Below are 22,863 nucleotides of genomic sequence, written 5' to 3'. Positions count from 1 at the left end.
TTTGACAAATTTTGAAGATTTGCGGACAAATACGACAAATTCGTTGAGTGTTGTCGTATGTTGCAGCAGAGAACTACATTTCCCACGAGGGGATGTCCGGACCCTGCCTGTCTAAAATATGGCGCTGCAGATGGCGGTAAATTCAGGTATGAACATGGTTTATTCATTTTTAAATAAATGATCTCCCACCGGTGTGCTAACTACACTATAACTAACATTTGGATATGTGTGTGGTTATTTAGACGCGGGACATGTGGTGCTGTCTCGAGCATTAAACCGCATGGTCCTGGAGTTCAGAGTCCCTACAGCTATGCTAACGTAGCATAGCATGTATGTCAACTGACGGCCAGTGCCGGTGATGCTAACAACAACACGTTTTTCCTTACCTTCAAAAAGTGTGCATTACGGCTATGTCGTTATAGTCCTTGGACATTTGTTTTGAAACGGAAAGGCCATAACGTTTGTTTTAGCAAGTAAACGACTGCGTCAGTGACGTTAAACCGCATCCACATATTTTTTTTTTCACATGCCTAGAATTGTTTTTATCGTGGTTCTGTTTCTTATGAGTTGTACTCGATTAAACAGAAAACGAAACAAATACGTCACAGCTAAAATCAGAGGAGGCGTAGCGTCCAGATGGTTTTGTGTTAACACAACAAGTAGTAGACGGTTGACCATTCTACTACTTACTACATCTTGTGTTTTACCATGAGAGCAGTAGGGTGAAAAGCAGACTGTAAAAGACACACAAAATAGTTAATGATGAGGTTTTGTCTGCTTCCTATACTTGTTGACTATCTATATTCCATCTTTGTTTCATTCTACTATGCTTGAGAGTTCCTGGGTTGTTGACCACCACCCTGTTCAGCAACAGTTCTGTGTAGTGTCAAAAATTTTGATGCAAACTCTGGAGGATTGTTCTGAACTTGGAGAGCATGAAGACTGTTGTCCATTCTGGAGTTTCATTGTCATTCAGCAGCGACTGTTGGCTGAAAGGGAGCTGTGGTGGCACGATACGTTTGCCATTGCTGTTCTGTACTGGGATTGAATTGTCTATAACTAACTGTCCAGGAGCCAGTCTGTGGGGGCCACTGAAAGAGCTATGGGAGATAGTGAATGGGGCTGTGGTGAAAAGGCAGCCAGAAAGCGTCCACCTTCTTGACCTTCAGCTGAAGAAGCACAAGACGATTTTCCTGTCACTCTTTAAGAACCCGGTAAGACCCTGTTTAAATTCAAGACACTTAATTTATCCATGCAGTTTGCTGTTATAATTATTATAATACATGTATCTGTTATTATACCATAATTGCATGTAAACTACAATATATGTTTCTAATAATTTTAGCCAAAGAGTGCAGAGCAGAGGGAGAAGGTGCGCAAGGCCAGCACTGAAGGCATTGCAGTCCAGGGCCAGCAGGGATCTCGACTCCTTCCTGAGCAGCTTCTGTCTGAAGCTTTCATCATCAGTGACTTGTTTGACATTGGAGAACTAGCTGCTCTTGAGCTTCTTCTAGCAGGTAAGCTAAAACCATTTATTCATCTATTATTATTCTGGTTCTAGATTTGTAAATCTGTGTTTAGCAAATAGGTAGACTTGTGTGACATTTGTGAGTTTTCCTTCCAGGTGAGCAGCAGCAGTCACATTTTCCAGGACTGACACGTGGACTTGTTGCGGTGCTCCTCTACTGGGATGGGAAAGCTTGTGTGGCCAACTCTTTGCGTACACTCATCCAGTCACGCCAGGGAAAGACATTCACACTTGACCTGAGGTCAGTTGCCTCTTTTCATCAGATGTATTTTGAAACGTATATTGTCATTCAGCCTAAACCGAATCTTTGTGTTGTGTCTTTGCTCAGTGAAGAGTTGGTGGCCTTGACTACACACTTCACAGATGAACTGATGGCCAATGGCTTGACTAAAAGAATCCTAACGTTGGTGTCTGAGATCAGTGTCACTCGTGAATTTGAAAGACTGCAGAAGGAGCGTGGCCTGGGAAATGAGAAGCACAGACGGGATGTGCGTACATTTTTTCTCTTGATTCAAATTCCTCAACTTGCAGCTGACTTTTCCCTCATTCCAGGTTTCCGACTTCATCAACGAGTGTCGACAAGCCCTTGCAGATAGTCTTTTTTTATGGGCCTGTCAATCGCCCTTGACAAAAGATGATACGCTGGCCCTCATTGGACACTTAGAGAAGGTGACAGCCCAGGCTGATGGCTCATTGGACGGCGTGAATTTGGCTCTGGTCATGGCATTGCTCTACTGCTTGGACGTCAGCTTCATTGAGCAGGGACTGGAAGATAGAGAAGGTTGGAGCACTTTTTAAATGCTTAAAATTCACATTTGTCAAGTTGTAGTATAGTGTAGTATTTCTGAATAATAATAATTCTTTTTTGGGGTTTGCAGATCTGCTTCAGGTCCTGCCACTCCTGACAGAGAGGAATTATGTGTCTGCAGTCCACAGCCGTTTAATGGAGGGTCAACCATGGAAACTCCCTGGATTACAGGCTGTGTGTAGGCTGGCTTGGGCTCTGTCCCTCAGGGTTCTGTCCCAGCTTCCACAGGGCGCAGGTTGGTCTCCGCCGAAACATCTGGGGTATTATTTATTGATACATTTTGAATATTACTGTAACCTGAGCTGCGTTTATTTTTTGACACTTTGCACAGCACTTGTAGAGTTCACAGAGGCAGACGAGGTCCTGGCTGACCAGGCCCTCCTCGGCGATGTCTTCTTGTTCATGAAGGAGGGCATTCTGGACTGTGAGAGTTTCACCCAAGAAGAGTTTTATATCCGTCGCCTTCATTCGATCATCACTGACTTCCTGGCTTTAATGCCAATGAAGGTATTTTAATTGGGTTTCAGTGTTTGTAAATCAGAATCAGAAAACTTTATTAATCCCAAAAGAAATTATTTTTGTAACACGCTCTGTACCCAACATATCACAATAAAATAGAAATAATATTATAAAGTGCAAAAAGCAATACAAAAGAGATTCAAGGACGGAGTGAACAGAAAAAAACGTGCCAAAGAAAAATGAATAAAAAATGAAAAGAAAAAATGATCAGGAATCCACCTTTATCTCTTCGTTTATTTTTTTTCCACATTTATATGGTTTTGTCTGTGCTTTAGGTGAAGCAGCTTCGCAATCGGGCCGACGAGGATGCACGTCTGGTGCACATCTCTTTACAGATGGATGGCGAGCCGCCGTCATCATTGCGCAAGGACCTCGACCACCTCATGATCCTGGTGCGTCTTCATCGTTGGTGCTTGTATTTAGGCTGAATATTTGAAATGGATTGGTTATAGGAATTTTGATGAAAAAAGATACTTGGTGTGTAGAAACCCAGTATTATTACTTGTAGTATTATGTGTGCTGGAAAGTACTGTGCATCAGTTTGCTTTGGACATGTATTTTCCAGATCACATCACAGTAAACATAGTATTTTCTTCCCAGATAGGGGAGTTTTACAGTAAAGACCCATTTGGACTGGAGCTTGGTCTGGAATTCTGGTGCCCCACAGAGTCACTTCAGCAAACATCCTTGCAAGGGTCATATTTGGGAATGTCACTGCAGAGGCCTCCACATAAACAGGTAACAGGTGTCTATTTATTATTTCAGAGTAGCACTGGGACGACCTCCTTGATGTAACCTTTCTTAATTCCAATGGCAAGAGTTTTCTTTCAGTGCATAACCATCTTTTTATGTTTTCCTCGAAAGGTTGTCCTGTCCAAATTTGTGCGTCAAATGGGAGACCTTCTGCCTTCCACCCTTTACATATCCTACCTAAGGATGCTGAAGGGCCTCGCCAATGGTCCACAGTGCGCCCACTACTGCTTCAGCCTTCTGAAAACCAACGGAGCTACACACAGTAAGGCTATTTTTAAAGTGAAGATTGAGAAGTTGTTATTGTTATGATCTGAAGATTTATCAGACTGAATTCTTTGTGTCAGATTAGTAAATGGTTTGTATGTATTTCAGGTGACAACATCCAGGGAGTGTCTGGCAGTCCAGTTTCATGGGAACATTTTTTCCACTCCCTCATGCTCTACCACGAGAACTTACGACGGGACCTTCCGAATCCAGATGCTGCTCACTACCGGCACCCTCCGACGCGGGGCATCACACAGCGAGAACTAGATGGCCTCACTTCATTCTTTCAACTTCTCAGCACCATCATTACCTGGGTAGGTTGCTAAAGCTGATTGGCTTTGTTTTAGCTTACAAGCAACTCTTGTCATGCTGTGTCTGTTTGTAATTTGGTTTTGTCACTCTGTTTTCAGAGTGAAAATGCTCGACTGGCTTTATGTGAACATCCTCAATGGACCCCTGTCGTGGTGATGTTGGGCCTGCTGCAGTGCAGCGTTCCACCGATACTGAAGGCGGAGCTTCTTCACTGCTTGGCAGCCTTTGGAAAGTCACCCGAGATTGCTGCGTCACTATGGCAATCGCTAGAATACACCCAGGTTTGTCTTGCTTTTTACTCTTGAGTGTGAAAAGTCACACCATGTTCAGGATGTGTTTTCCTCTCAAATGGCAAAACTTGAGTGTACTGTACTGTGAATAAAGATAGCACGTTTGTGTATCAATGAGATTATATTTTGATATTCTATAATAATTTGTTGGTTGAATGTTTCTTTGAAGAGTCACTTTTTTGTTTTGTTTTTTCTCTCAGATTCTTCAAACAGTGCGAGTGCCCGGACAGAGGCAGGCCGCAGGAATTGAGGTGAGCGTTGGTAACACTTCTCTCCTGATACTGCCTTTGTGAAGGGTGGCAAATTGCACCTCAATGTTGCTTGTCTTTTTGAACAGCTTTTGTTGCAAAATGAAACTTTCTTGCAAAATGAAACTTTCTGTATGAATAAATTATTATAATCATGAAAAAACAATGGACATGAATCAGGGTTTTCGCTACATGTGAACGGTCGTGGCACATCGCCACGACTTAAATAAAAGCTGCCACGCCTTCAGAAAAATGATCTCTTTTTAAGGATGACATCTCATGTGAGCAACTGTATTTAAATGTGGGGACATCGACACAAGCAGATACCACATAATGCATCACAGAGGCCAACATGAATGTGATGGTTTTATAAAAAATCCCGAAAGAAACATCAACAACTGAAGTTGCTTGGGAAATTCTAGTTGCGCATTCTGGCCAGACGCATGAAGAGTCATGATTAAAAACTAGCATTTTCATTGTCAATTGAGTAAATGTCAATCTTTCTCCCTTCCTTTATTGTTTTTGCTTCTTCATTGCCTACATTCTAAGCTGTTTTTTTTTTTCTGGACGAGGAGGAGAAAGCTCCGCCACAGTTTCAAAAGCTTCTGTCAGAAACCCTGTGACTTTATCAAGGACTAACAAAATGTACTAGTTTTCATCATAGTCTCAGTTGCCAACACCACTTTTTTTAAGAAATATAATTCAGATATATGTAAGCATATTTCTTATTCTTTTAACAAATACTAATATTAACCAACTTAATAGACTTTATAAATTCATTTCCCTGTTGGATCATTAAGATTCTTTGTAGTGATAATTCTTTGCTATATTTTACCATTTTAGCTGCTTTGTGGATGAACACGTTGGACCAAAGTGCTGCAGAAAGTGTCATGCCACTGCCTTTACTGCCCTCAGGTGGAGCTGAATGAGATCGAGTCGAGCAGCGAGGAGTACCCTCTGACCCGGAGCTTCTGCCAACTCATCAGCACTTTAGTAGAGAGCAGCCTGCCTGTTAATCTGGGCGCCGGGCTGCGTGTGCCAGGATTTCAGCCCTATCTGGACTTCCTGAGAGAATCTGTCTTCCTCGCCTTCCCAACTCGAGCCTATCGGCGCCCAGCGGAGAAGGTTTGTTAAGTTATGCCTTTTGATGTTTAGCTGTATTTGACCAGCAGTGGCTCAAGCTCACATGATGTTTTTTTCTGTGCCCTGGCAGTGGGAGGTGGCTGAAGTGACTCTGGAGGTTTTTCACAAACTTCTGCGCGACTACGAGCCCCAGCCGTCAGACTTCGTCCAGGAGTTGGTTGAGCTGCAGGGCGAGCAGGTTCCAGCCCACAAGCCACCAGGCCACAATATCATGTTCCATCTGCTAAATGACTCCCCAATGTTGGCCCTTTGCCTCAGCCTGCTGGAGGAGGGAGTTCGCCAGCTGGACACGTACGCCGCGTTCCCTGGTGAGGGAGAACAGATGCTGCAGCTCAGGGTGAAATAGAGGTGGCTTGTTGGTGACAGTGTTTTCATCCGTGCCCTCTTTTACTGTCCCGCTGTAGGCAAGAAGAACCTGGAGTCCGCTGTGCTACACTGCTTGTGCCTTCTGGATCTGGCTCTGCAGAAGGAAGTGGTGTACATGGATCTTCTCAGAGAGAGCCAGTCCTCACTGCTGGTCTCTCCATTAGAGCAGCTCCTGCAGGGAGTCAGCCCTCAGACCCGCCGGGCAGATCACATCGTAAATATTGCCAGGTCAGCACCTTGTTTAGTCAACTCTTCCCCAGAAGTGTGGTCTAACACTATTCCGTGTCATTACAGGTATCTGTACCACAGCAGCTCAAATCCAGACGCTGCATTCCAGAGTTCCAAGATCCTGCGGCGAATTGCCAACTACCCCAATCTTCAAACTCGCCTTGTGGGAGATTTCACTCATGACCAGGTATCTCCAGTTCTGAGGCAGTTTTACTTGGTTAAAACTGACTTAACAATAGTCTTACTAAATTAGTTGAGCCCTTTTAATCATCATCTGTTTTTCAGGACCCCAAATTTCACAATTGAATTTATTGGTCCCTATAGTGGATCAATTTTGCAATCTCCAACACACGTTTGACTTTGTACTGACCAGTACTGTAGAATAACAGTTGTACTGCTGGTGGTTGAAACAATTAAATAAAGTTCCTCCAAATGACTTAGGATTGAACTTTTATGTATATAATTAGATTTTTTTTTCCTTTTAGACTATAAGTGAAAAACTGATGGCTGGATTTGTAGAGTGTTTGGACTCAGAAGAGGCTGAGGAAGGATCGGATGCTGAAGATGGTGAGTGACCCATCTCCGTCGACTGTTAGGTTTTCATCTGTTCCCACGTGTGCTGACAATGTTAACTCAAAGGGGCGGAGCTGCCGAACAAGGAGGCGAGAATCCGACATGAAACCCAGATCCATATTTTAAACCTCCTCATTAACTCACTGGAGTTGAAGAGTCCCAATCTGGCCCTTTACCTTTTGGGTTACGAGGTCAAGAAACCTGTGTCTTCAACAACCCTGCAAGATCCAGGTTAGACCAGCAGCTTTAGCATTTGGTTTTGTTTGTTGGGGCCTGAGTTAAACCTGTTCATTTTGACAGGTGTTTTAGGATGTCCTCGAAGCTGTCTCCACGCCATCCTGAATCTGCTGCAGAGAGGAACCGAGAAGAGATCAGGACCGTCCTTGATACGACACGCGCCACACCTGGCTGAGCTCTGCTATCAGGTCTGAGTCATCTCTGGATGAAACCACACACTGTGCTGACTTAGTTTTGGTTTTGCAGGTGATCTACCAGCTGTGCGCCTGCACTGAGACATCTGGACCCACGATGCGATATTTAAGGACCAGCCAGGACTTCCTCTTCTCTCACCTGCAGCATTTGCCCTTTAACCTGGCTGGTGAGCAGAGCTTCACTTCACAGCTGTGTTCATGTCTTTGGGTTCTGACGGTCCACGCTGTCCCGCTCAGGCAACCACATTGCTGCTCTGTCCCAAATGTCCTGGCTCATGAAAACAGCTGCCATCGAGTTGAGAGTGACGTCACTCAACCGCCAACGTTCTCACGCTCAGCGACTGGTCAGCCTGCTGCTCGACGATCAGCCTCACGCTCAGCACTCAGGTGTGTAGCTGCGCTGCTGCTCCACGTGGGTGGAAACGTCATCCTCCTCATCGATTTGTCTCACAGATGGGGAATCAGGCCTCGAGGACGAGAGCAGAACGGTCAGCGGTTTCCTCCATTTTGACTCGGCTTCCAAAGGTTTGTTGCCTCTTTTTGGAGAGATGGAGAAATAGCATCAAAACTCAGGACTGTTTCAGCTTGCAGCTGCTTCAGTTGAGCTTTTCCTGATCTTTTGTTGTCTTTTTTTTCCCTCAGTGCGCAGAAAGTTGCTGAGCGTGCTGGATGCCATCGACTTCAGCCAGGACATGCCTGAGCTCTTGCAGCTGGACTTCTTTGAACGCACTCAGATCGAACAAGTGATCTCCAACTGCGAGCATGTCAACGAACACGGACACACTGTTTGTAATGTCAAAGTGAGTCAACGTGATGTTTTCTCTTCAGTCAAACTGGAGTGCTGAAACTACTGTTTTTGTTTGGCAGCTTCTCCACCGAGTCTTGGTTGCAGAGGTGAACGCACTACAGGGAATGGCTGCCATTGGACAGAGACCCTTGCTGATGGATGTGGGTGACAGAATCTTTCTTTTCTTTATTTTCAATTTTTCGTTTTCAATTTTACAACATAGTAAGAACTTGAAGTGATAAACAAACTGTGATGGTCATTCTAAACTATCCTACACATTTAGAAAAACACCTTCACTCCAGGACTCATATTATTAAGGCTTTGTTTTTGACTGTTGAGCAATGTCCTGGTGATTTTAGATGGTCTGGGTGGGACTGAGCAGCATGGTGGTCTCCCTGTCAGTGGTTCTTTTTTTCCCTGTTCCTCAGGAGGTGAACTCCATCCTGCAGCAGGTGGTGGAGCGGAACCGCATCCGCCGCAGCCTCAGCGCCAAGAGGCACGCACTGCAGTCATGGAGGAGCCTGGTGGAGACGCTGCTCACCGCCTGCCCCTCCGACCTCATCCCCATGGAGGACAGACAGCTGATCATCAGAGACCTGCTGCTCGACCTGCACGACAAGGTCCGCTCGCCACCTTCAGGGTCGCCTTGATAACTTACCTGGACGCCCCTTGTTCTGTGACCCAGGTGCTGTCTGAGGGCGCCGCCGGGGAGCTGATGCCCATCGTGGCGGGCGCCGTCTTCACGCTGACGGCTCACTTGAGCCAGTCAGTGCTGTCAGAGCAGCAGCAGGGGGCGGGGCTGGAAGCCGCCACTGGGTTCGCGTCGATCGCCAACTCTGCTCTGCACCTCATCCTCCGCAAGCTCCTGGACTTCCTGCTCTGCACTGGTAAAATGCCCCTCAGCCAATCGAGTGATTTGACTGGAGGATAGGAGTTTGGTGTTGAGGAATAAGGACTTCTCTTTGCAGGAGGTGGATACCAGCGTCTGCGCGCTCACCTGTACGGCTCCCTGTTGTATTACCTCCAGATGGCCCAGAAGCCTGAGGAGCCTGACACCCTGCAGGCCGGTACGACCTCCGTTCTCACAGCAGAGAGAAACGTCTGTTCAGACCTCATGTTCTTGTCTGTCTAGCTGGGAAGGCCATGTGGGAGCGACTCACCGCCCCCGAAGACGGGTTCTCCAAACTGCAGAGGGAGAACCTCACCATCATCGAGAGCTATGGCAAATCCCTGATGGAGGTGGTCTGCAGAGACGCCTGTGATGGACACGAGATCAGCCGAGTGAGGGGAAACGCCGACGCCTGACCTCAGCTCCGCTGGCGGCAGACGGCAGTACGGCCTGACTTCTCTCTCTGTGTGACCCAGATGCTGGCGCTGGCCGTCCTGGACCGAGTGCTGTCCATCGACCGTCAGAACCAGTGGCTGGTCTACATCTGCAACAGTGGCTACCTGCGCTCCCTGGTGGAGAGTCTGCGGCAAGACGACGTGGCCCTGCAGAGCCTGCTCGCTCCCCAGCCGCCTCTGCTCAAGCCGCTCTACATCTACGAGAGCAAGATGGTGAAGCTGGACCTTCCAGAAGTGGGCGGGGCGTTGGCTGACCGTCCTCTTGTCTCCAGGCTCTGCTGACGCGGGTGGCCAAGACGGGCCAGGGGGCCGTGGAGCTGCTACGCTGCGGACTGGTGGCCCAGCTGATCGAGTGTCAGGTGTTTGACATGGTGCCTGACAGTGATGCGCACAGGTGCGAAAGCCACGCTCATTTACCGGGCCTTAGTTGGGATTGAACTTTGACCCCTCTCCTCCGGTAACCTGAAGGGTCATGCGCGACCCGTCAGGGTTCATCCCCAGCCCAATGGACCGCTACCGGAAGGTCCTCCTCCCAGCACTCAGGCTCTTCCAGGTGATCCTGACCTCCACGACGATGAATCACCAGCAGGGGGCAGCGCAGGTGAGCAGCGTTGAGGCTGTGACTGTATTAACTGGGGTGTGAGCTGAGAGCGGTGCTCCGTGTATGTGCAGGTGCTCCAGTGGCTCATGGTCCACGCTGACACTGTTCAGTCGCTGCTGCGCTGCCAGGAGCTCAGCAGGGCGGCGCTGCAGGAGCTCTCCCTGCTGACAGCCATCATCAGCAAGACGGCGCTGCCAGGTACAGACGGCTCATGTTGGCTGAGGCCAGCAGCAGGACTGACTGGTGTGCTGTGGTGTGGCAGGTACTCTGGAGGCCGGCGGGGACGTCAACGCAGCGGTGCTCATGGAGTTTCAAGGTCACATCAACAGATTTCAGGTTGGAAGGTCCAAACCATGGGTGACTGTGTCCCAGGTCCGTCTCTGTACTAACCCATGGATCTTGTCGTCCAGCGTCTGTGTCTGTCGCTGCTGGGCCGCCTGGCGGGCAGCGAGCGCGACCGCCTGCTGAAGCAGGTGGAGGTGTCTGCTCCAGGGGAGTCTGCCGAGCGGCGCGAGGAGATCGAGGTGGCCATGCAGCAGGTCCGACGCTCAGGCCGCTCCTTCCTCTTGACCGGCCGCTGACTGAAACTTGTCTCCACAGGTGTGCGCCAACATCATGGAATACTGCCAGACGCTGCTGCTGCAGAGCTCGGCTCAGGCCCAGTTCAGCGTCTGTCTCTTCAGCCCGTCCGGCACCGAGCCAGTTGCCAGAGACGGAGGCCGTGCAGGTGGGTCTTTTCACTCTGGCTTGTCGCTGATCCCACGAACCCTCACACCCCGGAACATTGCTTTAGATCTGTCGGCCACTCTGCCGCTGATGGCCGCCTCCCGGGCCCCGAGTCTGGGTCTGGTCCTGTACCTGCTGAAGAACAGCACGGCCGACTTCTTCCGCTTCCACCAGAGCCACCGACAGAGTCTGAGCAAGCTGCAGAGTCTAGAGCAGCTGCCGCCTGAGGAGCTGAAAGAGGTGCCTGTGGTCATGTGACCTGCTCCTGTCCCAACACGCTGCTAATCTGCCATTGTGTCTTCAGTTGTGCCAGGGTCTGGTGTCCGGGCCCGGAGGTGTGGAGAAGATCTCCTCGGTCCAAAGGAGCCTGCTGGCCAAGAGGCGACTGGTCCAGCTCATCAACAACCGGGCCAAAGTTCTTTCGCTGTGCTCATGTATCCTTCCACTCCACGTAGCAGGCGTCTCAGCTCCTACAGTTTAACTGTTCCTCCTTGACCTGCTGCGGCTCAGACACCATCGAGACCTGTTTGTTTGTCCTGTGGCGCCACCTGGAGTACTACCTGCTGCACTGCACCCCCACTGACCCCAAAGACTCACTGATGCCTCATACCAGTCTGTTGAGATCCCGACTGGGAGAGGGTGAGTTATGCACCACTTCAGTGGTGACACCAACCAGGTTTGGCCCCCGGGCCTTGAGTTTGACACTCACTTGAATTTAACCCTCCAGAGTCCTTCAGCGGTCTACATCCAGCGGGTGGAGCCCGTGGACTCGGCCTGCCCCGAGTGTGTCAGCAGGACCTGGAGCTGGTAAGGAAAGCTTTCGAGCTGAGGTGTGAGCGATGCTCGTCTGACCGCACGCGTGTGTCCAGCTGAACAGCGACATGGCGGCCGGCTTCAGCGAGGCCCTGCAGAGGAAGCTGCTGGAGGTGGAGGGGCTCTACTGTCAAGTCCGCTCCCGCTTCACCTTCATCCAGGCTCTGGTGCGCCGGATCCGCGGCCTGCTCCGACAGCCCAAGACCTGAGCCGGACAGCCACCGGCAAACAAGTCACTTGGATGAAAGACTTCTCTGTGGTCAAACCAAGTCTCCTCCGCAACACACTTTTCTAGAAACTAACCGGCTTCTTTTCTATGTGCAAATAAATGTTTTTTAAGTGGAATATTTTCAACTACTACACAAATAAACAGATTTCAAGAAGTGGAACAGTGACTTCCCTCTTTTCACTAGATTTCCCTCAAACATCTCAGTGTCTTGGTTGTCTTGAAGTAATTCATCTGTTCTGTGTGTTCTTTTGTCATAGAGTGACTTTCTTTTTGCTACAAATTAGAAATATAACCTTTTCTTGGTAAAGCTACTTTTAAACCAACAACCAATTTAAATGTTCTGACATCTTTGTACCTTTATTCATTCACTTTAGACTTTTGCTGTTCATGGTCGCCCTCCTGGAATGTTCCATGTCCATGACGAACACTGGATCAGTGTCCCAGAATTTTTAACAATCTTCACTTCATTTTTCGGGGGTCGTCAAATACACAAACTGAGTCGAGACAAATATTTAATCTTTCTTTCGCACTTTGACTTGATTCAAAATGTTTGTGTACATTCAGATTGTTGTGCTCTCGTTCCAACACTGGGCTCCTCGCACGAGTGGGTCCAGTGTGACCCGTCCGCCGCCGCCGTGGCGCTTCAGATCCTCATGCCTGTACATTGTCTATAAATTACTTTAAATAATACAAATTAATTACAGCATTTAAAAAACATTTACAGTTTGTCTCTATAGCTGGACCTGTGCTCACATCCGAGTACAAAACCACACGCACTGACCCTGACATCTTCCCTCCTCACTCACACTAGCTGTGCCGCCGAGTCTCACGTTCAGTCTCCCCTTAGTAAGGCTCCAGTTTTCTCACGTCAGCATTGGAAGGTGAACAAAGGAAGAAGGTAATATTGCAGACTTCTCCTTCCTGTTACTCCATACTGACACCTCCAGGTGAGTCGCTGGTACTTATCAGTCGACCAATTGTTTTGAAAGCGTGATGGGAATGAATGATTCATAAATGAATAGCTTGGGACGTTTGGAACATGAATTCACAGTTTGGTTTTCGCTGAGATGACTTTGTGTTTTCAGCTGTTGGGAGTCAGACTTGTGCTTGTCGGCACGCTGGTCCAGACACCAGGAGGTCCAGCGGGTCTGTCCGACGACAGAGTCCTCCTCTAGGGTTGATCGCACCAGACTAGTCCGGTAATCCAGCACAGTTTGTAATCCGAGACGGAAAGGCAGCACATCCAGCACAGACTCTTCAAGTCCACGAGTCCATTGGCAGAGTGGTTCCCTTATGTGGCGTCGGATGGCGCCTCCTGTGGGTTGTTCTCCGCCACGCTGCCGTTGGTGTGCGGGGACTCGGGCACCTCTCCGGTCACTGCCACTCGAATGACTTTCAGCCAGCGCTGTTTCATATCCTCCGAGTCGGCGGCGAAGTTGTGCACCGACTTGGACTGGGACAGTCGGAAACTGGCCGGAGGGTCGGTGGAGCGGACGCTCTCGTCCACCGAGTAGCCCACCAGAGGGATGGTGCTCTGGGCCTTCACGTCCTACCGGGAAGAACGGATCATTACAGACACATGTTTGTGCCACTCCTTTTCTCAAAGCAATAGCTCCGCCCCCTTCACCTGCGGCGCGCCGTAGAGGTACAGGACCCAGCACTCCTTCTCAGGAATCACGCACCAGACCTTCTGCCAGGGCTTGTTCCTCTCGCAGTACTGGAGGAAGCCGCACACGATGCTGCGGCCGGAGAACTGCGCTGCCTCGATCTGAGCAGAAGCGCTGGGGTGAATTGTTGGACACATCTCCACCGGCGCTCACCTGGCGGCACCTCACCTCCAGAATGCCCTTCTTCTTCCCCTCCGCTATGGTCTCCCCGGTGAGGATGGAGTAGCAGTCTCTGCAAACCTTGTTCATCTTGTTGTTGTCATACTCCAGCGCCACCTTGTTGTCGGAGCACTTCCAGCAGACCACCTGCGCGACACAACGCTGTAAAATCATCGTGCGACACGCACCTCGCCACTCAGGGGACTCACGTATCCGCAGGCTCTGCAGTGATGTCGCCGCCGCGTCAGAGCGTTGAACGGCTCCTTACACTTCATGCACATTGTGACCAGATTGTCGCGGATCCAGCAGGGGGCGCGCTTCCCCAATTCTGCGTTCTGTTGCAGGAGAGCAAATAAGTTGCTCCGAAAGAGATTCAACCCTCGGAGAACAAACTCACCGACACTTCCTCCACCTCCTTCGACGCGTTCTTGAAGGACTCGTTCTTCTGCTGGAATATGTCGATGGTTTTCTGAAAGGCCTGGAGAAGAAGAAGGAGAACGTCAGAGGAACCATGATGAAGAAGCGCTGGGATGTTGGGATCGTACCTTTATCCAGGCAGCTTTGTCTTGCTCCGAGCTGAAGAGGACAAACAAAGAACGTTCTCAAACACAGGGAGACATGTAGGGACAACATTGACAGGAAATAAAGCAAGAAACAAAAATACTTCAGAAAATATCCATTACATTTACTAAGCTAAGTCAATGAAGAAAAAGTATATTCAATTTTCTGTTAAATTTAACAGGAATATATATATATATATATATATATATATATATATATATATATATATATATATATATATATATATATATACAATAAAAATATCCATTACAAATAAAACACCAAATAAGAAGCGTCATTTTCAAAATATCATAGTTATATAGAACAATTACCATAAAAATCGAGGGAAAGCCTTTTTCAATAGCGACTATCGTAACAGACATGAGTTACACGTCACAAACAACCCTGACGTTTTTCAGGGTATGTAATGACTGATGTTGGCCACCAGGAGGCGGCACCTGCTCTTTCGTGAGCGACACACGTCTCTGTGTCAAAGAGGAACTTCAGAACCTGAATGAGGAAAACGCCTCGTCGTGTCGATCAACTCCCACCACAACTGTAAATGACTAGACAACTCGATATTTTCCACTCCAGTGCTTAATATAGCTCAAGCGTTGTGTCACTTGTTGAGGTTTAAGTTAAAACAACGGTGCACATGTTTGAGGCCACAGGTTTAAACAGACCCAGAGCAGGGCTGAACCGAGTTGCATGATGGGAAATAAACATAGAGAGAGCTCCGCCTCCTACCTGGCCTGGAGCTCCAGCATGCGCTCCTTCCCCGACACCTGGAAAGTGTGCGGGTAGTCCTCGTTGGTGGTCTCCAGGACCTTCATGCCGTCGATGCCAATCTTGGTCCTCAACGTGTACTTAGGTCCTCCCAGACTGAACTTGGGAACGCAGTACAGCAGCATGTTGTTGAACTGGAAGAGGAGAGAGGCCACTCAGCTGAAGTGGGCCAGAGAGAGGCTCGGCTCCAAGCTGAAGAGAACTATCATGCCATCATCAGATGACAGGAGCCATCAGCAGGCCTGTGCATGTGGCCCGCCGCTCCACTCACGCAGCCACCCGGACTCACTAGAGTCAACAGACTTGAGAAGAGCAGCCAGACTGACCAGGAAGAGGTAGCGGTCCATGGCTGAGGTGTTTCGGGCCGCCAGCTTCAGGATGTGGCCTTCTTTGATGAACTCGTTGGACGGGTTAACGATGTCCTCCTCCTCGCCAAGCATCTCGTAGATCTCCATCAGCTTCTTCAGGTTCTCCTGAGCAAGAACGGATTTACTTTGGGATCAGAAGTCCCACGCCGGATCCACTTACGGATTTTCGGATGGCACTGTTGGAGTGAGTGGCTGCCGTGGCGATGATTTCTAAAGACTCTGGAAGAGACGGGCGACATCAGAACTCCTGAAGGCCGAGGACGGAGGTGGAGGTGGAGGTGCTTACTCTCGGCGTCCCGTCGGTCGGGGTCGTCCTCGGGCAGCTTCTTCAGATAATCTTTCAGCAGCATCTCATAGCGAGGAACTCTCTGCACCGGCTCCAACATGTGATGCTGCAGCGTCAGACACCCACACACCTCCAGACTCTGATGGAGATCATGAATGCACAATGAATGCATTTCAAACCTGCCACCTGGATCTGTTCAACTGAGTCCCTCCTTACCTGCACCTCCAGGATGATGGCCTTGAATTGGGGTGAGCGGTCGCTCCACTGTTTCAGCAGCTCCATGGCCTTGTCAAAATTCTTCACATACTCGGCGTACATCTTGAGGAAGGGTGTGAGCTTCTGCAGGATGTCCCCGATCCGAGGCGTGGACGTCCTGCAGGGAGGAGGCAGAGACGGGGTCACGCTGGGTTTCCACTTCCCTCAAGGACCCGCATTTTGATCTCTCTCAATAGGGAGTTCTTCAGTCGATCGGAACCATCCTCACCACTCGCCCATGCGTTTCTCCAAGTCCGGCAGCAGGAACTGACTGTGAAACGTGTTGATGGACGCTATGTTGGAGAAGATGCCCTTCACCACGTCCACTGGGAATGTTCCTTTATTGGCCTCCTCCATCAGCTTGGCGCAGAAAACCTGCAACCCAGGGTTCACAACTCCGATGACTTCTGGAAATGGATGGACAACTGAGCAAAAAAAAGTGAAAAAAATAAAGACCTCACCTGATCCAACAGGTTCAGCCGAGCGACGTAGGCCTTCTCCGTCTGCAAGAGCTCGCTGGCGATCTTAAACAGCTTCTCTTCGTTGGTCTCCTGCAGCGAAAGGACGGTTTTTTAGTTGAAATGAAAACAGGAAAAAGAAATGAGGAATGAGGTAGGTCTTTTATTCCCACATCAAGAAAGAAAAAAAGGATGAATAAAGACAAAAAATACCACACAAAGAGATAAAGCAAAAGCTGCTTTAGACATATGAAGAACAAATACTGAACTACTGTTTAAATGTATTAACATTACTTTAACTATAACAGCTCTTAAAACTGCTTATTTTAAAACTGTAATAATGGATTTCTTAATTTAAAATCAAATAAATTAATGAGTTAAAATGACATTTTCGTGTTTATGTGTTTAGGCCACCAGTCAGGTTCATCTTCCACAGCCCACATTGGAACAAAAACTCATCAAAGCAGTGAAATCCTAAAAATAACTCACACATCAGTGTTGAAGTGAAAGTACAGCGCAGCCATGTTTTCTGAGAAGAGCTAAGTCCTAACACCACAGCAAAAGACTCCAACTCAAGGTTGAACCACAGAGCTGGGGACGGCACCTCTGCCACTCCTGTGCATGCTTGTGTCTGGTTATCGACAATCTGAAGGCGAGCGGGAAACACTGACGCAGCTGTTTCTACCTTCAACATCCGTGGTGACGGCTGGAGGAGAAACTTTGAACTCTTTAAAGTAAAACCAAGGCTGAAGATCAGCGTTGAAATACATGATTTGGCTCTGGATGCACAACATGTGACAAGAACTCTCCATGTACTGCAATCACTGTGTTCTCAGTTCGAGCTGTAAGTACAAACAAAGCAACAGAACTAACACTTCTTACTTAAGCACAATGCCAACAAAGCTACGGTGGGAATCTAAACAAAAGGAACCCTTCCTGTCACTCAGGTATGAATTTAAGGAGCTTTTCTCCTGTATGTCTCCAGGATCCGGAGATGTGCAGGTCGGATCAGAGCCGACCCTTCTCATCCTGGTCATGGACTGTTTGTCCCTCTTCCCTCTGGCAGGAGGCTACGGTCCATCCAGGCCAGAACCTCCCGTCACAGGAACAATTTTTCATTTTATTTTATTTTATTCATGACAGCACTTTATTTCATAGCACTTTCCTAGTTGGTGGGATCCCCACTGACCATGGCAATAAAGTTTTCTGATTCTGATTCTGACCTCACAACGTCCTCTCTCCACTGTTGTTTTTAAGTCTTTATCCAATCAGGATTCAGCTAGCTTGTGTTCAGAGTTGGCGCTATCAGATCACAGTTGGAATCTGAGGCCTCATAGAGCACATGACCTTTACGCCGTCCTGTGATAGGATGCTCACTTGTGAGGGCCGGCAGTGCCACACCAGGGTCGCAGCTGTAATTTCCTGACTATACTCTACTGCAACTTGTTTCTCCCTCTCTATACGGAACAAGCTTCTGACCAAGGAAATCACAGTGGTTTATGGACATTACAGCAATCTATGTGCTAGATTTCACCAACTGCTCCTTGGTGAGTGCAAACATCTTATATATATTCCATTTTTTTCCACGTTCAATATGTCAATGACATGGCGCACTGAAAGACTCATTTCATTGTGCTGCTGTTGCCACACTGTCGCTGTCTTGTTGGGGTTTTTCCGAATGTAAACTGCGATTTTGCAGTTGAGTGTACAATCTTGCTAAAGGTTGCCTATTCTTTATGGACTGAATAAAGTGTCTGCACACACAAAAACATGATTCATCATGACTATATTGTGTCTTGGTATATCAATTTGTTTCAAAGCTTTAACGTTAAGAAACTTGGATCAAGGTAAAGGGTAATGTGGTAATGTGGTTTCCATCCACAGAATCAGTTCAAAGTGACTCAATCTAGTTTCTGTGAAGTCAGCTATTTAGTTTTTTTTTTTCTCTACTAGTTAAATAACTGACAAGATTAGATGGAGATAAAGGACAGAAAGAGGAAAGTGTGTAGATGATAACACATTTTAGCAGACCACAATAAACACTTTGTGATGAACTGGCATTAAAACATGGGAAGAAGCTAGTTTCAGTGCAGGCTACAGAGCTAACAATGAACAACTAACCAAACACTGATGGTTTGTATGGCCTCAATTATTCTTTCCTATTTTTGAAATAACGTATTCAGTGCAGTACGGAGCAGATCTCAACAGAGTCAGGAACGTACCTTGCGGTCCTTGCTCTCTTCATCACTCTTGTGCTGGGTCTCACCGTCCTTGTCCTCCCTGTGGTTTTCTGCATCATCCCCCTCAGTGTGCGAGGGCTCTTCACCATTGTCTGTGTTGGCGTCTACCATATTTCCATTCACCAACACCGGCGAGTCGACCAATTCCTCAACTTTCTCCGGCTCCATCTTTGCTACGTCGCCGTTGGCGGCAGGTTCATGTCCCTCCGGGGTTTTAGCCGGCGCGGAGCAGAGCTCTGCCACCGAGTGGTTCCTGCCGGCCTGCTTGCTGTTGTTGTGGTGAGCTGGGCTGCTGTTGGCTGACTTGCTGATGTGTTTGAGCGGAGAGATGTCCCTCTTGTTATCCACGTTGCTGCAGAAAAAGCAAAGTGCCGTGAATCACCACGCCGGGAAGACAAAGAGAGGAACGACGGCTGGTGGTGCCGGACTGTTGATCAGGGAGGTATGTGGCAGAGCGCTTCGGCACGTGAGTGTGAGAGTTAAAAATAAAACCACAGGGATGAACTAACTTCCATCTGTCTTCTGCTGAAAGGTGGCGAGAGGCAGAGAGATTGTGCGCGCGTGTGCGCATTAGTACACCCTGCCCTAATTCCACACACATCTCATTCAGCGCTCCTCAACAATTATCGCAAACAATCGGCAGCAATTGTTTAAAACTCAATATTAATAACGGATTAACACACACGAATGTTATAATCTCAGCTGCTCTACATCCTGCACCGAGAGGCCGACCAGCTGTTTCCTGTTGTGAGACCCTGAGAGTCCCACAGCTGCTACTGTAGCTGCTGTGCGTCAATATGCTGGAGTGAAGTTGGGATGCAAACTGCTGACACTTGGCTGTGTGGGATGGAGAGAGGCAAAACACAAGACGCTGCTACTCTCTGCAGATGCACCGAGCCTTCAACATGTCTGTCCAGTAGAAACAGGAAGTGCGTATTAATAGAGGAAGAAGGCTGCTGAAACACTTCTCGTCTGCTTGTGGTGTTGAAACATAAAAAGGTGTGACAGATCAAGAGGATAAGAACCAGAGCAGCTTTTATGCTTTATGCTGCTGGGCATAAACAAAAAAAGCCCTCAATAACAGTAATTAGCATGAAGTCACTGTCAACATAATAATACAAAACACACATAATGGATCAATTGAACAGGAGCCCAGAAAATGTAGCTAACAAATTATTTTATATTTTTTACACTGGAAGCATTTTAAAATAACTGATTTATGTATTACTTAAATTGGATTACAATTAATTAAGCAATACTAAAAAGCCCAAATAATCTAAATATACCATGACTACTACTACTGTGACAACTACTTCTACTACTACTACTACTACTACTACGAATAATAATAATAAATATAAAGCAAGTGCCAGGGTATTGATAAATTGTAATTTACAGTATAATTTATTTAACTTTAAGATGAAGTTGAATCCAATTAAAATGTACTTAGCAAGAAGAACAACTAGACACAAATGCAAAAAAGGAAAACTAAATCGATGTCCAGAAATACTGTCTGCCGAGCATTCATTCACAATGTGTGCTAACTTACTCAAAATTAATATTTGGATCAGAAGTATAAAAATAGTTACAGACATTAAAATGTGTCTTTTTTTAATAATTTTTTTTTTTACTAACTATGATAATTTTATCGACTAGATTTCTGCGCTCTCATGTACCCAGAGTCGTAAACCTACAAGCTCCACTTCCCGGCGCCAGCTAAGTTCATTAGCTGCTAATTCTGATGTCGGACACTTTGCAGATCTGACCCCTGATGGTGTCGCACGCGAGTGACGAACAGAAGGCGGCATATTTCCCATGGTTTCTGCTGAATACTGACTGACGTCGACAGACGGAACCGTCCATAACAAGGCCACCATTGGGGGAGGATCAAAACTTCCACACCAAGATTGATGTCCGTAATTCAACGTGACAGAAAAGGTCTTCACTGACATCCGCCACTCTGTAAGTCAATGAAGATCGAGGCAGTTGATCAAAGCTCCTACCTCATTTCTCTGGGTTTCATTTCGCAGCACGGACTCTTCTCCCACAGCTGAATGAGGAGCCGTGTTTCCCCTGGCCTGTACAAATCTCCTTTCATCCCCTTGCTAGCGCCTGCTCGCTGAAACGCTGCCTAATCTCCTCCTGTGCTGTCTGTAGCCTGCGTCTGAACCTCTCACTCACAGCCGAGTTAAGTCTGACACTTCTGCTTTCTCCTTCAAGTGTCTACAAGACGGAGCATTAAGAAAGACAAAGTTTCCTGTCATGCCAAACTAGAGGCGTCACTGATTTGTACCACTTTAGTGAGTCACTTTTGTGTTGCACACAAGGTGAGGATTTCTACTCATGTCATGGCGCAGGGGTGTTGTCGGAGTTTAATTGGACTTGAACAATAGGACAGGCTCCGGCTAACATTTTCAGTTTAAAATATTTTGTTTAAAATATTCAATTTTTGGTTTTAAATACAGGGGTTGGACAAACTAATGGAAACACCTCAAAGCTTGAAGGTGTTTCCATTATTCTGTCTAGGGCCGATGACGTGTCATGAAACAGTGTCCTACTTTTCAGGTCTTGGTTTAAAAACGATGCAGCTCACCACTAGAAATCAAGTATGGCCCACTTTACTATTTACAAACTCTTTTATTAACAGTCAGAAAAAAGCGCCTCCACTGCTCCTAAGACAAGTCCCATAATGCACTGCAGCAGGTAAAGCAAGTGTGGTCAACTTACTGACTGGCAGTTTGCATGAATTAAACTAAAACCACTGAACAACTACCGATTACTTTGGTGGTGGACGAGTCACTGACTACCTTTACCATTAGCCGACTAGTCAGCATACAACAACATCCCTCATTGTGGTAAATATAAATAAAAAAACCTTTTTTGTACATAAAGTTCTTTTTCAAACTTAACATTTGTACAGTATTTTAATTCCTCAAAGGTATGTGTTTTGGACATGTCCTATTTCGCTGAAATGGTCCCATACATTCGACGTTGTGGGTCGTGATGGTTACTCAGACATTCTTACTGCGGATTGTGCTCAGAGAACGATGACGTCACTACTAATAGACTAATATAGTCGACCTGTCGTAGCCTCAAATCTATGAGTCTCTGAAAGAGGCAAACAAACTTGTGCATCCCCAGTTAGTACCTTTGAGTACTTTTGAGCCAATGAGGAAGCAATTTGGCATGTTTACACGTATTAGCATTTTCTGAGAGAAGACATTAAATGTGTCCACCCACACTCTGACTCATCAAACGAGGAAATTGCATCTTAATTCAGCACCTTCCGATGTTGCGTGCAAACTTTGTCTTGCCTAATTGTGTGGTGTGTTGTGGACAGCCAGGATCATGCCTATGGTCATAATAATAGCTTCATAATGTCTCATTCCATCACTTGAACACTGTGTCTCTTTCGTTGTTAGGACCATGGACAGAGAAGGTCCAAGGTGGAAATGTGCCGCATGAAATGTGTGGACCCGAACTCTAGACACACACGTACACACAAAAAAAGCTGATACAAACAGGTATATAGTAGATTTCTCTTGCTTTAACTGCTTGAGGAAATTGAATTTGGAAAGATTTGGAAAGACATATCCTAATTTTGACAACAACAGTGCCACCTATCGCCTCCCAACAACACATCAACAGTGAGTACCTGTTCTCCTCAAAGCGACTGATCAGGTCAGACACTTTGGAGTGTTTGGGGGATTCTCTTGTTCTCTCCCGAGTTGGTGCCCCTTTCGTCCCTCCTCTTTCTCCACCACTTCCTTCCTCCATGGCCTTCTGAAGTGGTGGTCTCTGGCGGTGGCCAAGTGGTGACGAAAATTCTGTCACTGGACTTTGGAGGTGAGGTGGTTTTGGAGGCACTTCAGAGAGGGACAGACAACACACAATTTTGAAATGCTTTTTCAAAAGGCAGCGATTGTAACCTTAAGTGTTGACCATGGAAGCAAAGCTGCCGTAAAAAAAAACATTCAGAGCGCTGGAATTTGTGCCTGAGTTCGATTTATGGCTGGATAATAAATGGAGCTTTGTCTTGGGTCTTATCAGTGTTTACAGGAACAAGGCTCAAGGGTCGCAGTTCCTCTACAGAACTGTGTTTTCCACACTTCCACTCGCC

The 22,863-nt window shown here is 47.2% G+C and overlaps 2 protein-coding genes across 6 annotated transcripts in view; one reads left to right on the top strand and one right to left on the bottom strand.

Annotated features, from left to right (window-relative positions):
- The first annotated feature begins 54 nt into the window (after positions 1–54).
- Positions 55–12,123, top strand: nup205 (nucleoporin 205). The gene is made up of 42 exons (XM_053885028.1): positions 55–146; positions 1,072–1,214; positions 1,346–1,517; positions 1,625–1,769; positions 1,857–2,016; positions 2,081–2,309; positions 2,407–2,571; positions 2,668–2,843; positions 3,131–3,247; positions 3,456–3,593; positions 3,720–3,870; positions 3,981–4,186; positions 4,283–4,465; positions 4,675–4,725; positions 5,638–5,847; positions 5,936–6,173; positions 6,270–6,459; positions 6,526–6,646; positions 6,945–7,026; positions 7,099–7,263; positions 7,333–7,457; positions 7,516–7,630; positions 7,701–7,850; positions 7,917–7,988; positions 8,106–8,263; positions 8,331–8,411; positions 8,679–8,870; positions 8,936–9,137; positions 9,219–9,317; positions 9,383–9,531; positions 9,616–9,807; positions 9,867–9,988; positions 10,063–10,195; positions 10,267–10,393; positions 10,458–10,531; positions 10,606–10,734; positions 10,796–10,922; positions 10,989–11,161; positions 11,226–11,355; positions 11,432–11,560; positions 11,649–11,728; positions 11,791–12,123. Exons 1-42 carry the CDS (start codon positions 119–121, stop codon positions 11,941–11,943), a joined length of 5,982 nt encoding a protein of 1,993 aa, XP_053741003.1. The 5' UTR covers positions 55–118; the 3' UTR covers positions 11,944–12,123.
- A 339-nt stretch (positions 12,124–12,462) lies between these two features.
- The window catches only part of fgd4a (FYVE, RhoGEF and PH domain containing 4a), a 40,571-nt gene continuing 30,170 nt past the window's right edge, over positions 12,463–22,863 (bottom strand). For 4 of the 5 annotated variants that reach the window (XM_053885030.1, XM_053885031.1, XM_053885032.1 and 1 more), the window contains exons 4-18: positions 22,399–22,609; positions 18,726–19,095; positions 16,507–16,596; positions 16,275–16,420; positions 16,007–16,163; positions 15,791–15,929; positions 15,665–15,723; positions 15,463–15,609; positions 15,098–15,270; positions 14,335–14,365; positions 14,187–14,267; positions 13,999–14,124; positions 13,799–13,936; positions 13,591–13,731; positions 12,463–13,512 (exon numbers count right to left, since the gene is read on the bottom strand). In XM_053885030.1, the coding sequence (XP_053741005.1) occupies positions 13,255–13,512; positions 13,591–13,731; positions 13,799–13,936; positions 13,999–14,124; positions 14,187–14,267; positions 14,335–14,365; positions 15,098–15,270; positions 15,463–15,609; positions 15,665–15,723; positions 15,791–15,929; positions 16,007–16,163; positions 16,275–16,420; positions 16,507–16,596; positions 18,726–19,095; positions 22,399–22,609 (2,267 nt within the window). In that variant the 3' untranslated portion in view covers positions 12,463–13,254. Of the gene's footprint in view, positions 13,513–13,590; positions 13,732–13,798; positions 13,937–13,998; positions 14,125–14,186; positions 14,268–14,334; positions 14,366–15,097; positions 15,271–15,462; positions 15,610–15,664; positions 15,724–15,790; positions 15,930–16,006; positions 16,164–16,274; positions 16,421–16,506; positions 16,597–18,725; positions 19,096–20,746; positions 21,022–22,398; positions 22,610–22,863 lie in introns of those variants that run through there. The other variant, XM_053885034.1, reaches the window with a different exon arrangement.

This window comes from Synchiropus splendidus, chromosome 14, assembly GCF_027744825.2.
Source record: "Synchiropus splendidus isolate RoL2022-P1 chromosome 14, RoL_Sspl_1.0, whole genome shotgun sequence".
NCBI lineage: Eukaryota > Metazoa > Chordata > Actinopteri > Syngnathiformes > Callionymidae > Synchiropus > Synchiropus splendidus.
The sequence above is the reverse complement of the archived record's forward strand: the minus strand, read 5'-3'. Positions and strand labels throughout refer to the sequence as shown.

Excerpts from the sequence above, each read along its gene's own strand:
- nup205 (XM_053885028.1), top strand. The coding sequence starts at position 119 with ATGGCGCTGCAGATGGCGGTAAATTCAG. Across the intron at positions 1,770-1,856 it reads ACATTCACACTTGACCTGAG|TGAAGAGTTGGTGGCCTTGA; the intron begins GTCAGTTGCCTC and ends GTCTTTGCTCAG. Across the intron at positions 2,017-2,080 it reads ATGAGAAGCACAGACGGGAT|GTTTCCGACTTCATCAACGA; the intron begins GTGCGTACATTT and ends CCCTCATTCCAG.